The sequence below is a fragment of the Schistocerca cancellata genome, chromosome 3 (genome assembly GCF_023864275.1).
Source record: "Schistocerca cancellata isolate TAMUIC-IGC-003103 chromosome 3, iqSchCanc2.1, whole genome shotgun sequence".
In the NCBI taxonomy this organism is placed as follows: domain Eukaryota; kingdom Metazoa; phylum Arthropoda; class Insecta; order Orthoptera; family Acrididae; genus Schistocerca; species Schistocerca cancellata.
Window position 1 is genome coordinate 98,407,759 of NC_064628.1, and position 17,839 is coordinate 98,425,597.

Below are 17,839 nucleotides of genomic sequence, written 5' to 3' on the forward strand. Positions count from 1 at the left end.
TATATACGAGCTATGACATATATGGGAAATAAGTTTTCTATATCCCAATTACCGATCCCATCCCCATAGAATGAATTAGTATACACTGAATCATATTAAAAACAGTACTACAAAGAAATATTTCTCTTCAACATTAATACTCTCTCATTATACTTGGTACTGAACTCTTAGTAAACATCATCCATTGTAAATGGTACTTTTGAGTTTGGAAAGAATTTCAAAATCATGAACTAATATTAGAGGACTTCGCTCAGATTAAATATTTTCTGAGAATGTTGTATGCAAGTTTTGGACATACCTTGTCAATTGTATACTAGATATTAAAAAACAGGATACAAAAACACAGCAAGCTATTTCGCCAAGAGATTGGTCACCTTTAAATTACACTGATTTTTAGCCGTAGGTAATTGAATGAAACCGCTATAAAAGTACAGATATGGGTACTTTAAATATCATATCAGATAATTTAGGTCTGAACATTCTTTTAGTAGATAGCCTACAGTTTTAAGAAAAGTCTTCAAAAAAGTATATCATTTAACTTAATGTAATACCTCAAAAAGAAGTTTTCATTGTTATCAGGCGATAACAATAAATGCTCCAGTGGTTATGATGAAATCAGTAACAAAATACTGAAATATTATTCAACTGAATTTAGTAACAACTTGAATCTTTTCACAGTGGCACTTTTTACGAAGACTTAAATATGCTGTTGTTAATTCATGTCACAGGTGGGAGACAAAACATTAGTAATGCATTATTGCCCCTTCTCATTACTGCATCTATTTTCAAAAATATTTGAAAACATATGCAGCAGACTTCGTAAACACTTAGAATAGGAAAACGTACTGAGTGGCAAACAGCCTGGATCTCAAAATGGACTCTCAACTGAAAATGATCAGCACAATATATACTAGAATCATTAAATAGTAAACTCCTACAATTAGGAGCATTTTGTGATTTGGCTAAAACTCATGACTGGGTGAACCATGACATCCAAGTTAAAATATTATGGAAAATGAAATACAGCAGGTTCATGATTTTTTAATCTTATCTGAATGACGGAAAGCAAAATGTGCCAGTTCCATGCCATTCACATACCAGCGGGCACTCAGAATTGGAAGCAATCAGACATGGTGTACCACAAGTATTTATTTTGAACCCTTTTGCGCCTGATATGCACAACTGATCTTCCACCTGTAGTTTCACAAAACGCAAATTTTGCGAAGTAATAAAAAGTATTATGTTCGCCAGTCACCCTACTTTCATGCAGCTAACAAAAATTCAAAAACAGATGGTCTAAGTAAAATGGATTATTATTGAGTTTTAAGAATACTTAAGTTTACACAATGAAATAAAAGAAGTAGAAAGTGTTAAGTTTTTGGGATTACAGATAGATCACAATCTTAGCATTAGGAATAAGAGGGGTAGCTAATGGCTTGTTCCGATCATGCCTAGCAGATAGGATACAAAGAGTAGTGGTAACACATACCTCAAATAAGCCTAAATATTTAGAAAAACACTTATCAGAAACACAATACATTAATATAGGACTTACACACGGCAGCATATTAAGACCAATACTGTTAACGATATACAACAAAGACTTTTCCAGTAATGTTAGTCATGGGCAAAAAATTATCTTTGATGATGGCAGCAAAACAGAAAACAAGAGAACTCCTTGCAGAGAATCAAATGAAACCCTCAGGAAAGTTTACTATTGGTCAATAAGCAATAAAGTGACATTGAACATAAAGAAAACTAATGCCGTGAATTTCTGTTTGAAGAAGGGGAATGACACTTTTAAATTAAAAGTAAATAGCACCACTATATACCATGTAAGAAATGAAAAATTTATAGGAATGAATACTGATTCTCAGATGAAGTGGTCTGTACACACAAAGATACTTGCAACCAGAATGTCATCAGCATATTGTGCTCTTACAACTCTTGCCATCAGTGTGTAACAGGCAGTGTCTTTTAGTTAAATACTATCCATACATACACTCAGCTCAGAATGTTAATAAAATTTGTTTTATTTAAAAAGCTTAGAGTCTTCACATAAGAAATTTGGAGGTATTACATTTCACCATACTGTCACGATTAGTCATGGCGGCCTGGAAGGAGGATGTAGGTGTGGAGTCTCTTGGACATTAGGGATGATTGTGTAGAGGGAAGTGGCACTGACAGATGAGCAGGGCAGCAGGTGGCGAAGGAAAAGTAATGTGGAGAGTCTGTGGAGGAAATGATTGGTGTCTTTTATAGAGGAGAGTAGGTTATGGGTAACAGGCTAAAGGTGTTAATTTTTATACTTTAAAAACTGGTTTCTAATGCCGTCTTATCATCACACAATTGTAGATCAAAAGGTAATATCTCCTGCATCATAAAAAATTGATAATGGACATATGACAGGGGAATTAATACAGATCATATCCAGAACTGTCCCCTACACAATACTATTATTCAATATAGTTACCATGTATTTATATACACTGCGCCAACTTTGAACCAAGGCATCAAAACCAGTTTGGGAAATTCAATGTTTAGCTCCCCGAGTAACGTAAATTGTGGTTACACGGGTTGCATTGTTGACTGTCCATGTTCCATCAGCATGCCCATTGTGGCGGCATGGTTCCTTCCGTCCCTTTATGATGAACCAGCAGTGAACGTTGTCTCAGCAGATCACCAGTAGGAAAGCCGAGCGACATCTACTGTACTTCAATGTGAACCAGGCTGCAATTAAAGTCACTAAATCTACGTTTCGGGAGAAAGTTTTCACACGAAATGAAAGGTTGGAAATTTTGTCCTTAATTAATATATTCTGAAACTTAGGTGAACAAGTATCACTGCCAAGCCCATGCTAGTCTTAACACAGTCACTCACTATCCCTTTCACTCACGTTAGCAAGTTTATGGTGTTGCATTTCCCGAAAACGTAATAGCTACAAAAGTACGGATTGTTTTTGATTGAGAATGCTCGACAAATATTAAGTGTGTCGGTACCTAATGCAGTCACAGTTTTTAGCCACCAACCTGCTCAATACGCCATGCAGAATTTATATCTTTTCTCGTCACAAAATTCACTTAAAAATTCCGAAATTTCTAGACACCCATTGGAATAATTATTCCGTCACTTTACAACACTTTTGACGTATTAAACACTGCTAGATCCAGCAACTTATCATTTCCATCAGAATTACTACTACACATGTCTGAACTGTTTCATGGCTAGGCTCCAACTCCTCTCTAGAATACTCTAAGTCTTCCCTACCAGCAGAGAAAGGCACGCGAAGAATATTGCTTTACCATTGGTCAGTTTACTCAACAGCCAATAGCAAAACAACATTCTCCTTCATCAGTCCGCGCTTTTCATCAATAACCAATCGCAAAATAGTAAACCTAATGACTGCACTTTTTACTGAAGTAATTATCTAATATGCTGAAGTTTTGTTTATGCATAAAGTTATTTACTATTGTTATTTATACCTGAATTAACTTTACCTTTACCATAAACTTACTTTACAAATTTATTCTACAAAAATCCCCTTTGTCCACATCCATACTTCTTCAAAATGTTCCCACACTAAATCCCACTACATAACTCGTTAAACAATTGTCTTCATATTAATCTTAAACCACACTCACGCATCATTCATACTGCTAAAACACATTTATAACATTTTACATACACTAATAGACATAACAACACTTTATGAAAAACATTCTATTACTTTAGTGCACTCTAGTGGGCACAATCGAAACTGAATCACAGTCCCCTATCCAAAACTGTCCTGTATCGGCTGATACATAAACTACATGCGTGTCCAGTCTCGTGTCACCATCTAGCTCTGAGGCACATCTCCCACTTAACCGTTTCCAAGGCAGGATCGGTATATGGCACTACGCCTCACCATGACTTGCTTCCACATAAGCTGGCCACATGCTGTGCAGTTTATATGCAATGTCCGTTTCTCTATTACCAAACTTCTTCCTCCAACATCACACATTGCTGATGTCCATTGCAGTGTCCCTATACATTTTCTTTATGGTTGGCTCAATCAAGGGTCAAGAAGCAAACTCTAAATTTTTCCAGACTAGTTTGGATGCTGGATTCAACTATGGTGCAAATGTATACAAATGCATGGTGACTATGTTGAATGGTAATGTTATGCAGAGAACAGTTCAGGCTACGATCTGTACTAATTCCAATGTTATACGTTCATTTTAAATTTTTTATGACACGGGATGCATTACCTGCATCTAGTGTCCCCAGAACTCCTCCCCTTACTGCTCATTTTATGATTCTTACAAACCAAATACTCTGTGAATGTTATACGAGGTATCTGACCCCTCCACACCACCACCTCTCGGTCATGTTCTGCTGTCTCTCATCTTCCTTTTCCTACAACCGAATCCCAGTCCCTCAATAATATCACATTTTTGTCCCTTTTAACATACTGCAATTTTTATATCAAATATTTTCTTAAAATCTCTATCATCTACAGAGCTAGCAAGTATGTGTACTTTTGCTACTGCGAGGAAAACGGCTTTTGAACTATTTTTGTTACAATAATCTGTACACTAGTAGTTTAACATCCAATGGCCTCGCCACATTGTGGATCTCTCTTGGAAACATTGTTTGGTAAAATCCAGATTGCCACTACAGTAGTTTAATGTCTTTATTGTGACAGGTCCATTTCTGCTAGATTTCCATCCCTCAGGTCATCAGCAAAAATTACATATTTTTTAATTTTATTTTAATGTTGGTTAATAATTTTTTCAGATAGACAGAGTTGGCACTTACATCCATATAACATCAGTGGTTGCTGGCTGTCATTATGCCAGCTACAGTTATCTGCAACTCCGTGTGTGTGTGTGTGTGTGTGTGTGTGTGAGAGAGAGAGAGAGAGAGAGCTCGATTTTTACAGTATGTGTGTGTGTGTGTGAGAGAGAGAGAGAGAGAGAGAGAGAGAGAGAGAGAGCTCGATTTTTACAATGTGGTATCTTATTGTCAGATTTCAAAGACTCCGGTTGCAATAGCTGGCCAGAGATATACGGTTACAGCTGCTATGGAGTGTTGATGTTATAATTTTGAACTCCGTGTATAATCTTTGTAATTGATGTGTCTGTGGGTAGTTATTTGTGTCTACCTGCTGTCTTTGGTTAGGAATTCAGTAAAATTTTTATGAACTGTTTGTCTTAAGCCCATTTGTTCATTTTAAATGTTCGACGCGCAAGTTGCCGACGTGGCGTCAAATCGAAAGACTTGCACCAGGCGAGCGGCCTACCCGACGGGAGGCCCTCGTCACACAACATTATTATTATTTAAAATGTCATCAGGTTGTTGTACTATGTGTATGCTGATTACTCTCTCTTCAAGTACATCAACTAAGCCTTTAGATAGGTGTAAAATTTTCATTGCTAACTCCACTTGTTTTGCATTGTGGTTAACATGAATTATTTTTACTGATTCTCATGTGTGCACTTATATCTTACATTGGGGTTTCATCCTGTCTGTCCTACACAAAATTTATTGCAATCCTGGCATTCAATTTTTTATATGCCTGGGTTCATGTATATTAGTAATATTGTTTTTCCTGATTTGTATTATGTTCTTAGCTGCAAAAGAGACTTGCACTTTATTCATACAGTAATTTTGATTCATTATCACAAGGCTACTGTCCTTGTCTGCATTGACTGCTATTGCTTGGTTTACGGTTTTGTAGTCTGTTGATCAACTAATACCATAATGTAAACCCCTAAGAAACCCTACCAACAAATTTGCAACACCAAACACTCAGATTTTGAAAAAATAAAGTATTGTAATTAACCCACGAACACCATAACTACGAGGGCAACCAAATTTTGCAAAACCCCGTATTCCAACTTGTCCTGTGGTTAACTGAATCAATAGTCTCCCACTTATCAGCAACAAACTGAACAGATTACTCTCAAAATTATATACATTCAGTAGCGAATTCACTATTAAAAACACACCGGCACAAAAAATAAAGGACATCAAAATTCTACCTAATGGTAAACTAATATCGTTTGATGTTACCAAACTGTACACAAATATACTGGTCCAAGAGGTAATTACAGTCATACAGAATAATCTCTCACAATATAAAAAAGAAGCAAATACAGGCATACTAGAAATAATTTACTTACTCCATGGAGCTACAGCACAAAATTATTTTGAATTCAACAATGTGTACTTCCAATTAGAGGGAGTAACCATAGATTGTAGTAATGCCAGCACCTCAGCAGGTATTTTCTTGAATACATTAGAAGAATCATTTTTTGGACCCACAAATTCTCTAAACAAGAACGTCATCTATTATCTTAGATATGTGGTTGACACACTTGGCCTTATAGATGGAGACCAACTTTACATCATTCATACCCATAAAGCACTAAACAAACTAAATCCCAAATTCCACTTCACCATGGAAACAGAAAGAAAGAAACAAACAAACAAATCAATTCATTTCCTGGACCTCACAAACACTAACAACAGTAATTAAAATATTTTCAAAATTTACAGAAAAGACACAACCGATATCATAAATGCTAAATCATGCCACCCAAATGCACACAAGCACACATACTTACACGACATGATCAACATCTACCACCAAACCAAGCTGCGATACAAAATGATATGTAGCACAATAATAATGTTTCAACCACAGACATAGTAATGCAGATATACAAAGGAAAAACTACACCTAAACAAAAAATCCACAAGGACACCAAATTGTCCACAGAAACAAAAATGACTAAACCAATGTCAATACCTAAACATATTTAGGTACAATACCAAACAGATTAAATACAGTAATGATGATCAAGTATCCAAGTCATATACAGAACCAACAACAATATCCATCAAAGACTTTGCTCAGGAAAAATGAAGTTGCCGATATACACACACGCAGGCATATACGCAATCGAATGTCATGATTGCCATAAATTTTGCGTGGGACAGATGAAGTTGTGCCCCAGTAAAGGTATCAAGAGCACATGAGTCTTAGTGAAAATAATCTAGCAATATGCTTCATCCACTTAAATAATGATAACCACAAAACACAACAAATATGAGTTAGCAATGGAAATTTTACACATATTACCCAAAGGTTAAACAGTGACTGTACTTCCCTTGAGAGAGAGAAATCCACACACACACACACACACACACACACACACACACTCTCACTCTCTCTCTCTCTCTCTCTCTCTCTCTCTCTCTCTCTCTTTTCATTCTTATAATCATGGAGAGCAGATAGATCCGAGACATCAATTACAAAGATCATACATACAATCTACAATAACATCAACAAACCATAGCAACTGTAAGTATACAGTACCTTTCTTCAACTATCAAATCTGATGATAAACTGTCACATTATAAAAAGGACGATTAAGAACAGCAGCAAACCACAAAACACCTTACAGAATAAAAGTTGTAAATATACAGGGTGATTCAAAAAGAATACCACAACTTTAAAAATGTGTATTTAATGAAAGAAACATAATATAACCTTCTGTTATACATCATTACAAAGAGTATTTAAAAAGGTTTTTTTTTTTCACTCAAAAACAAGTTCAGAGATGTTCAGTATGGCCCCCTCCAGACACTCGAGCAATATCAACCCGATACTCCAACTCATTCCACACTCTCTGTAGCATATCAGGCGTAACAGTTTGGATAGCTGCTGTTATTTCTCATTTCAAATCATCAATGGTGGCTGGGAGAGGTGGCCGAAACACCATATCCTTAACATACCCCCATAAGAAAAAATCGCAGGGTGTAAGATCAGGGCTTCTTGGAGGCCAGTGATGAAGTGCTCTGTCACGGGCTGCCTGGCGGCCAATCCATCGCCTCGGGTAGTTGACGTTCAGGTAGTTACGGACAGATAAGTGCTAATGTGGTGGCGCACCATCCTGCTGAAATATGAATTGTTGTGCTTCTTGTTCGAGCTGAGGGAACAGCCAATTCTCTAACATCTCCAGATACTGTAGTTCAGTTACAGTAGCACCTTCGAAGAAAAAGGGACCAAAAACTTTATTGGCTGAAATGGCACAGAAAACGTTCACCTTAGGCGAGTCACGTTCATACTGAGTTGTTTCCCGCGGATTCTCAGTGCCCCATATGTCGTCGATTCACTTCTGCCATACTCAATAACACAAAAAGCTTTCTGTTGAGCGGTCGCCATCTTAGCACCAACTGACGCTGACACCTAGTCAACAGCGCCTCAAGCGAACAAATGTACAACTAAATGAAACTTTATAGCTCCCTTAATTCGCCGACAGATAGTGCTTAGCTCTGCCTTTTGTCGTTGCAGAGTTTTAAATTCCTAAAGTTGTGGTATTCTTTTTGAATCACCCTGTACATCACATAATACAATACAGTGATAACAATGACCGATGATACGTTGGCAGAAGTACCGAATTTGTATATCTGAATATACGACTAACCAATATTAAAAAATAATACTAAACTTATGCAGATGTCTGAAGATGGAAGCCTAGCCAAAATGGATCCACCACAACACAGACATTAAACTACTACGGCAGAAATCTGGATTTTACTACATAAGGTCTGTACACTAGTAGTTCACCCACATTCCTATTTTCTTGTTCATTGTTATACCTACTTCTGCATTATCCTTATTTCATTTTGTGTTGATAAACCTGCACTCCTAAGACCAGAAACCCCATTCTTCCAACATTTTATTACCTATCAATGCATCTAACCCAAACAGATTCATTTCTCTTTTGAAGTTCTCACATCTACCAACATGAACAAGGAAGCTAACAGTCAATGCTCACACACAGACAACATATTTGTCTTTAGATGACATCTCCTTGAGTAACATCTGCCTGGAGATTGGAATGGGAGACAAATGACCTCGGAGAACATAGCAGCCGTAGTTTCCCCCTTTTCCCCTACTGTGCTTCAGTACCAACATTGCAAACTGTGTTGATTATCTTACAGGGTCAGATTAGTCAATCATCGAGATTATCGCCTGTCAACTACTGTAAAGGATGCTGCCCCTCTTCAGAAATGATATAATAGCCTTACCTTCCCACATATACACCTCCAATACGGTTGCACTGGGGTAAGAATATTTGCATTGTTCAGGTACACAAGAATTCCCACACCATGGTGTCCTTGGTTAATTGGGCCATCTGACGACGAGAAACCAAGAACCTCTAATTCAAAAGAAGGTGGAAAACATACATCAAGTTACATAAAGTATGCAATTATATTACAGATTTGACGGAAAATTTCTATTACTTACTAACAAAGAGATAGAGGGGATGGCCAGTACTTACTTCAGCTCAGGACAGCCGATAGATACACAAAAACAGAACAGAAAATTTACGTATCCCAGCTTTCGGAACTTTATTCCTTCGTCAGGAGGAGAGAGGGGAAAAAAGGGAAAGTGGATTCAGTTACTCACAACCCAGGTTATGAAGCAACAAGGAGGGTAGCAAAGATGGAGACATGGGTGTCAGAGGGAAGCCAAAGATATTCTACTGTAAGTACTGTGCCAAAGAGGATGCATACAGAAGTAAAGAGGTATATAGTACAAAGATAAACAGAACTATGTAGGATCTAAAGATGTGTGAATGGGTAAAGAGAAAAGGGAAAGAGGAGAAGACTGAAGAGTAAATGGGAGTGAGGTTGGTTAACATAGGTTCAGTCCAGGGGGACGGCGGGATGAAAGGATGTGTTGGCGTGCAAGTTCCCATCTTCACAGTTCCAAGGGACTGGTGTTGGGTGGGAGAAGCCAAATGGCATTTACAGTGTAGCAGGTTCCTAGGTCCCTAAAATTATGCTGGAGGGCATGCTCTGCTAGGGTATCGGACATCTCCTAAGCAGACAGTTCGTCTGTGCCCGTTCATGGGCTCAGCCAGTTCAGTTGTCGTCATACCAATGTAAAAGGCTGTGCAGTGAAGCACTTCAGCTGATAAATGACGTGTTGTTTCACATGTGGCCCTGCCTTGAATTGTGTATGTTTTACCAGTAGCAGGGCTGGTGTAGGTGGTTGTGGAGGGTGCATGGGGCAGGTTTTGCAGTGGGGTCAGTTACAGGTTACAGGGGTAGGAACCGATGGGTAGAGAAGGTGGTCAGGGAATATTGTAGGGTTTGACAAGGATGTTACGGAGGTTAGGGAGGCAACGAAAGGCAACCTTGGGGTGGTGTGGGGAGAATATTGTCAAGGGATGATCTCATTTCAGGGCTTGACTTGAGAAAGTCACATCCCTGGCGGAACAATTTGTTGATGTATTCAAGGCCAGGATAATATTGAGTGACAAGGGGGAGGGGGATGCTTCTGTGTGGTCTGGGGGTAGGAACATTATTATTGGATGTGGAGGAAAGTATTGCTCGGGAGATCTGTTTGTGGACAAGGTCTGCAGGATAGTTGCGGGAGAGCAAAGCACTGGTCAGGTTATTGGTGTAATTGTTGAGGAATTCGTCACTGGAGCAGATACGTTTGCCACGAATACCTAGGCTGTGGGGAAGGGAGTGTTTGATGAGGAATGGATGGCAGCTATCAAAGTGAAGGTACTGTTGTTTGTTTGTGGGTTTTAAGTGGACAGAGGTGTGGATGTGAGCTTCAACAAGATGAAGGTCAACATCCAGGAAGGTGGCTTGGGTTTTGGAGAAGGACCAGATGAAATTCAGATTCAAAAAGCGGAGTTAAGGTTATGGAGGAAATTAAGGATGTTTCTTCACAATGAGTCCAGACCACAAAGATGTCATCTATAAACCTATACCAGGCCAGGGGAAGCAGCTGTTGGGTCTTCAGGAAAGCCTCTTCCATGTGGCCCATGAAGAGGTTGGCATAGGATGGAGCCATCCTGGTTCCCATGGCCGTTCCCCTGATTTGTTTGTAGGTCTGGCCTTCAAAGGTGAAGTAATTGTGGGTGAGGATGAAGTTGGTAAGTGTGATAAGGAACAAGGTTTTTGGAAGATCTTCGGGTGGGTGTTGGGAGAGGTAGTGTTCAAGGGCAGAGAGGGGCTTTGAAGCCTGCCACAATGGGACGGCCAGGATGGTTCTCTTTGTGGATTTTGGGTAATAGGTAGAAGGTACGGGTATGTGGCTCAGGTGGCGTGAGTAGTTCTATGGAAGCTGTTGTGAAGCCTTGTGAGGGACCTTGGATTTTCTACAGCTGTCTGGATGGAGGGAATGGGATCCTGGGTAACAGCTTTGTAGGTTGAGGTGTCAGAGTTGACGCAGCCCTTCGGCCACATACTCCACACGGTCAGGTACCACAGTCGTGGAGCCTTTATCCGCTGGGAGGATGACAATAAAGCGGTCTGTTTTCAGCTCCTTAATGGCACGGTATTCAGCTGGGGTGGTGATGGGGGTTGTGGGGATGTTCTTCAAGGACTACTGGGAGGCAACACTGGATGTGAGGAATTCCTGAAATGTCTGCAAGGGATGGTTTTGGGGGAGGGGAGGAGAATCCCTTTGAGAAGGCGGTCGGAACTGTTCTAGACAGGATTCAACACTGTGTCTACTATTTGTGGGCTGTGAAGTGATATTTCCAGTTGAGGTTCCGGGTGAATGACATGAGATCTTTAACCAGGGCAGTGTGGTTGAATTTAGGCATGGGGCTAAAGGTTAAGCCTTTTGATAGAACAGATGTCTCTGGAGGAGAGAGGGATCTGGATGAGAGGTTTAGAACTGAATTGGGACTGGTGATATGTGGCATTTGATTGTGGTTATAGTTGAGATTTGGTCTGTGAGGGGTATGTGCTAGGACTGGGACATTGAGTAAGGTGGCTAGGCTAGGTCTGTTGGCTATGAGGGGGGTTTGTTGAAGGTGCTGTTGTGGTTGGTGTTTGTGAGGGATAGGGACCCCACTACTTAGGTGTTGCACTAGCACTGTGGATAGTTTTTTCAGGTGATGTGTGGCATGGAACTCAAGTTTACAGCTGGCTTCTAGGGTGATGTTCCTGAGTGTGTTCTCCAAGCAGGGGTTTGAGAGGTGGACGACTTTGAAGAGAGATAGGACCTGTTGGGAGTGGTGGTTACACGAAGTAGTGTAGAGATTCAGGAGAAGTTAGGTAAGGGCTAAAGATGGAAGGTTCTGGAAGTCCAGGAGAGACTAGTGGAAGGAGGGATTGCACCCATAGGTGGGAACTTTTAAGGTAAGTCCTTTAGGGGTAATTATGAACGTTAAGCAGGAACGGAGGAAAAGTATGTGGGATTGCAGTTTGGCTACGGTGAATGCATTTTCCGGAATGAATGTAAATAATGTGGTATAGGATTAGGGTACATAGTGGGTAACTGGTGGGTAGGGAAATTAAATAAATAAAGTTAAAAAAATGGGTTCAAATGGCTCTGAGCACTATGGGACTTAACATCTGAGGTCATCAGTCCCCTAGAACTTAGAACTACTTAAACCTAACTAACCTAAGGACATCACACACATCCATGCCCGAGGCAGGATTCAAACCTGCAACCGTAGCGGTAGCGCGGTTCCAGACTGTACCACCTAGAGCCACTCGGCCACCCAGGCTGGCTAAATAAAGTTAAAATAGTAATAATGAGGAGGAATAAAACAAGAAGGGAAGGACGAAAGAAAATGTGTTGGTAATGTTCAGTACCAAAGGAAGACCACTAAATACAAAAAACACTATAGGGAAAAAAAAGGAAAAGTACCGGTAAAGGTTGACCAGACCAAGCAAGTATGTCCAGATCAGGGGAAACGAACACACATCGCTCAATTTTCTGTTCTGTTTTGTGTATCTGTCGGCTGTACTGAGCTAAGTACTGACCAGCCCCTATATCTCTTTGTTAGTATTTGCTTCACATCTTTACATGAGATTTTCCATTAATAATTTAGAATTTCTATCACTTGCATGGCAACTGTAAAGCCACATAAATAGAAGTGTATTGTAAACAGGTCTTGATACAGATCTATGCAACTATTTTCTTTCAGAAATACCAATGTAATGAAGTAAATATTAAAAACAAAGATTCCATGACTTACCGAACGGGAAAGTGCGGGTAGATAGGCACAACAAAAAAACACACACACAAAATTTCGAGCTTTCGCAACCCACAGTTGCTTCGTCAGGAAAGAGGGAAGGAGAGGGAAAGATGAAAGGATGTGGGTTTTACGGGAGAGGGTAAGGAGTCATTCCAATCCCGGGAGCGGAAAAAAGGACAGGTATACACTCGCACACACACCCATATCCAACCGCACATACACAGACACAAGCAGACTACAAATGTCTGCTCGTGTCTGTGTATGTGTGGATGGATATGTGTGTGCGCGCGCGAATGTATACCTGTCCTTTTTTCCCCCTAAGGTAAGTCTTTCCGCTCCCGGGATTGGAATGACTCCTTACCCTCTCCCTTAAAACCCACATCCTCTCATCTTTCCCTCTCCTTCCCTCTTTCCTGACGAAGCAACTGTGGGTTGCGAAAGCTCGAAATTTTGTGTGTGTGGTTTTTTTTTTTTTTTAAATTGTGCCTATCTACCAGCGCTTTCCCGTTTGGTAAAGTCATGGAATCTTTGTTTTTAATATATTTTTGCCATGTGGAATGTTTCTATTTTATTTATATCATTGAAGTAAATATTAAGATATTAACAAAAGATAAGCAGGCACTATCTAATGGATGAAACAATGTGGTTACTACATGCTACATGTATGAAATTATACGGTATTGAGCAAACAAGTAATTTTTTTTTTAAGTCACAGACAGCTTTAATAATGGGCAATAAAAGTCGTCTTCTCTCTCTGGTGTGGTAGGTATGGACATCACATCATTCTCAAGTTGTGATGGATTATTTGTGATGAATTTCACTGCAGGTAACCAGCACATGTTATTCAAACTGCTTGCTTCTGTACATTTGATACCTTCTTTGTAAGTGACGAGTTAGCCCATAAAATTATTGAGAGCAAATATGGAGGAGATCGATTCGTTTGTTTCCAAGACTAGCAATTATATGAAGAGCAAAAGTAGCTGAACTTAAGTTGTCTTAGAACCTCATTAATATGTTTCTTATAGTTTTCATCAGTAAGTACTACCAAAAATTTGGAGCATTCTACCCTATGTAATTACTCCTGTTCATGTGTTATATCAATTGTTGGTATGACTATTTGTTGAACAAAATTTAATACATTGTGTTTTCTCCAGATTTAGGGATTGGCCATTTTCAGAGAAAAGCTTAATTATTATTTGGAATTAACTCTCGTCTGTCATTTTCTCTCTTGCGTGATCTATTAATAATAATATCATCTGAAAAAGGAACTAATTCTGCACGTTGAATTTCAAGTGGAAGGTCGTTCACATACATAAGGAACAGGAGTGGATCCGGATCCAAAATCAAACTCTGCTGGACTCCCTTTGTCATTACTCCCCAGACATTAAAATTTTCCACCTTTGCAACATTGATTTATTCAGCACAACTGTCTGCATTCAGTTTGTTAAGTATGATTTGAACCAATTGTGTGCAAAGCCATCAATACCATAAAACTTGAGTTTTTTTTAAAAGAATGTAATGTGATCTACACAATCAAATGCCTTGAATAGTTCACAAAAATACCAACTGGTGATATTTTATTATTTAAGGCTTGTAACATTTGGTGGGTGAATGTATAAAACAGCATTTTCAGTTGAGCAACCCTTCTGAAATTAGAACTCATATGGTAAGCACACTGTTCCTACATAAATATGAGAATAGTCTTGAGTACATTACTTTTCCAAATATTTTGGAAGAACATGTCAGTCAGAAAATTAGACTATAGTTGTTTTCAGTCTTGTCACTTTTCTTATGAAGAGGTTTAACATGTGAATGATGCTGGTACTACTTCTGACTGCTTAAAGTTTTGTGAAATGATTTTAGTACAGAGTGTACAATAAAGTCCGGGAACACTTTCAATTATTTATTGCACAAGAACCAAACATTGTACAGATATAATACATACATCATTTTGAAGAGAAATCCCGAAAGTTTTTTTTTCTTCATGTACACCACCACACTGTAGTTTGGTAAATTCATGGGCACCTGAACATGGAGCTGCCACATAGATGGATCGGCCGTGCTACAGAAGGGGACAGCTGTTTCATGAAATGGCCCCCCTGATCACCAGATCTCACTCCGTGTGACTTTTTTCTGTGGGGACACATTAAAGATCTGATGTATGTACCGCCTCTACCACGTGATGTAGCAGAGCTCGAGAAGAGAATATGGGAAGCAACTGCTACAGTCGACAATGCCATGTTGTGACAGGTATGGCAAGAATTCGATTACCATATTTATGTCTGCTGGGTTCCTCATGGTTCACATATAGAATGTTGGTAAAAAAAAACTTTCAGAGTTTCTCTTCCAAATGCAATATGTATGACATCTGTACAGCATTTAGTTCTTGTGCAATAAATAATTGACAGTGTTCCCAGACTTTATGTGCACCCTGTATATTCCCCTGCTACTTCAACTGAGCCATTTCAGCCTACTTTACAAAGTAGGTAACTTCTGTTTCCTCCCCATTTGACTATTAGAATAATACAATTAACTTTTTCTACAGCAGCAAAACTGTGAATCTGTTTATATATTCCAAAGCTGGCCTGTGTCTGCAGTCTCAATTTCCTCAAGGTGGTCTTCACCGTGAGTTAAAACTGGTAAAAAAATTAATGAAAACTACCTAGCTATCTAAAGCAATTATTAATCATAAAAAATAAACTTGCTTTACATTCACAGGACTTCATAAAACATCACATCTGAAATTTATTTGCCTTTGTCAGCCATCTGGCACAGCACAACAACCACCTATTCAGTTAAGAACATGTATGAAAAGTACACACACAAATATATAATTATATGTATATATATATATACAGACATCTTTTTAGAACACATATTTAATTTCTTTATGGGAAAATACAGCTATGATGGAATGAGTATCAGGCCAATCCAATGAAGAAAATCTTACAAAATGCATTCAATGGAAGGCAAAGTAATTAAATTAAATCTGTCAGTAATGTTATTTTATGATTTATATACAGAAGACACATCTGTGGTTCCCCACATTGCAATGCAAAAAGAACAAAATCAGACAAGAATTTACAAAATAAGTATACCAACAATTTAACAGCAACTCAGTACAGAGCACGTGGATGTTCATCAAAGGACATCAAAACTGGAGTAAAAATTGTAACAATCAATGTTTTATCAGCAAAAGAATTAACATTATGTGGAATGAGCCAATGAACACATAACAATATGAATATAATTAAGCCAGACAGGAACAAGTGTTTCTTCTAATTTTCATCAGAATAAAATTCTTTTCCTTTTTCATATTTAAAGCAATATAAAACATTGTAAATGTTGTACTCCCAGAAACATTTAATTCAGAGAGCTTCCATTCACTTTGGTAATAAGCATTATGTTTCCAATTTACGTAACATAAAATTCTCAAAACCAAGTTAGTAAAACAACTTAAAACATATGTGTCACTCTCACTTCTATCACAAGAATCCAGTCTCATTACAATCTGATTAAGATTAATTATGCCACAGGCGTCAAAATATTACCATTAACTGCAATGGAAACTTAAAACACTCAAATTTTGATGAAATTCTGACCAAAGACAAAAAAACACACACATAATTTGACAGTGATATATAATCTGACAAAGCAGAAAATGCAACAGTATCAACAAAGAAGACGAAACTTTGAATCAGTATTCATATTTACAACAGTACCTGAACAGCCAACTAATAACTGTATATTAACACAGTCAGCAGTAATAACCACCTTAAAAATGTATGAATTACATGAACTAAAGAGACAGCTTTTCTACACATTTGTAAAAAAAAAAAAACCAACATTCTGCAACAGCTTATAAAGAAAACTGTCATTAACACTTATTTGAATGGAGTTAATCAGCCTCTTTATCTCTTGACAACAATAAAATTTTAGAATATGTTCTTTTGGGAATAATTAATGAAAATATATTAAATTTTTAATAGATTATACTTTATCAATTTTCCACACCGTAGATCACACATTACCATAAACTCAAATACAACCACTCTAAACAATAAAAATAAGGATACACTAAATCAGTGCTAAATTGGCCTTTCTCCATATATGTAAAGCTGTAAGCTCATAAGAAATATACAAAATTAAGGCAACCTTAAACGTAAGATAACTGTACTGAAATCCCCCTTTCTTCCTGAAAAATCAATGAAGGGGCATGTCCATTCTTGTGGATGTTTAATGACGACAAGACAGTACAGTACAGTCCAGTACAGAAAGTTGCAGTAGCAAAAGCACATTCATTCATCCTTTGGTTTCGTATCTGTCTGAGCAGCATTTGGCACATCTTCTTCTTCCTCCTCTTCATAGTTGGTTGGCTGCTCTCCAGGCCTCAACAACCGTCCAACATACTCGTATTTTTCTATAAGAAAAAATCACAACATGAAATACTGAATTAGATTATATCTCTATAAAGTTGCACTTCACTCAACAATAATGCTACATAAAGCAGTGTTTGATAACATCAAAATAATTTTATATCTAAAGGTGGCATAATGTGTCATCTACATCGTTACTCTGCAATTCACACTTAAGTGCCTGTCAGAGGGTTCATCAGAACCATTTTCATACTACTTCCCTACCATTCCACTCTCGAATTGCATGTGGGAAAAAGAAACACCTAAATCTTTCCGTTCGAGCTCAGATTTCTCTTATTTTATTATTATGATCATTTCTCCCTATGTAGGTGGGTGTCAACAAAATATTTTCGCATTCAGAAGAGAAAGTTAGTGATTGAAATTTCATAAATATATCTCGCCACAAAGAAA

The 17,839-nt window shown here is 38.2% G+C and overlaps 1 protein-coding gene across 1 annotated transcript in view; it reads right to left on the reverse strand.

Moving 5' to 3' along the window:
- Nucleotides 1–15,734: 15,734 nt before the first annotated feature.
- Nucleotides 15,735–17,839, reverse strand: part of LOC126177102 (membrane-associated progesterone receptor component 1) — a 47,241-nt gene continuing 45,136 nt past the window's right edge. Inside the window, exon 3 of the mRNA XM_049924362.1 lies at nt 15,735–17,433. Within this exon, the coding sequence (XP_049780319.1) occupies nt 17,312–17,433 (122 nt within the window). The 3' untranslated portion in view covers nt 15,735–17,311. The remainder of the gene's footprint in view (nt 17,434–17,839) is intronic.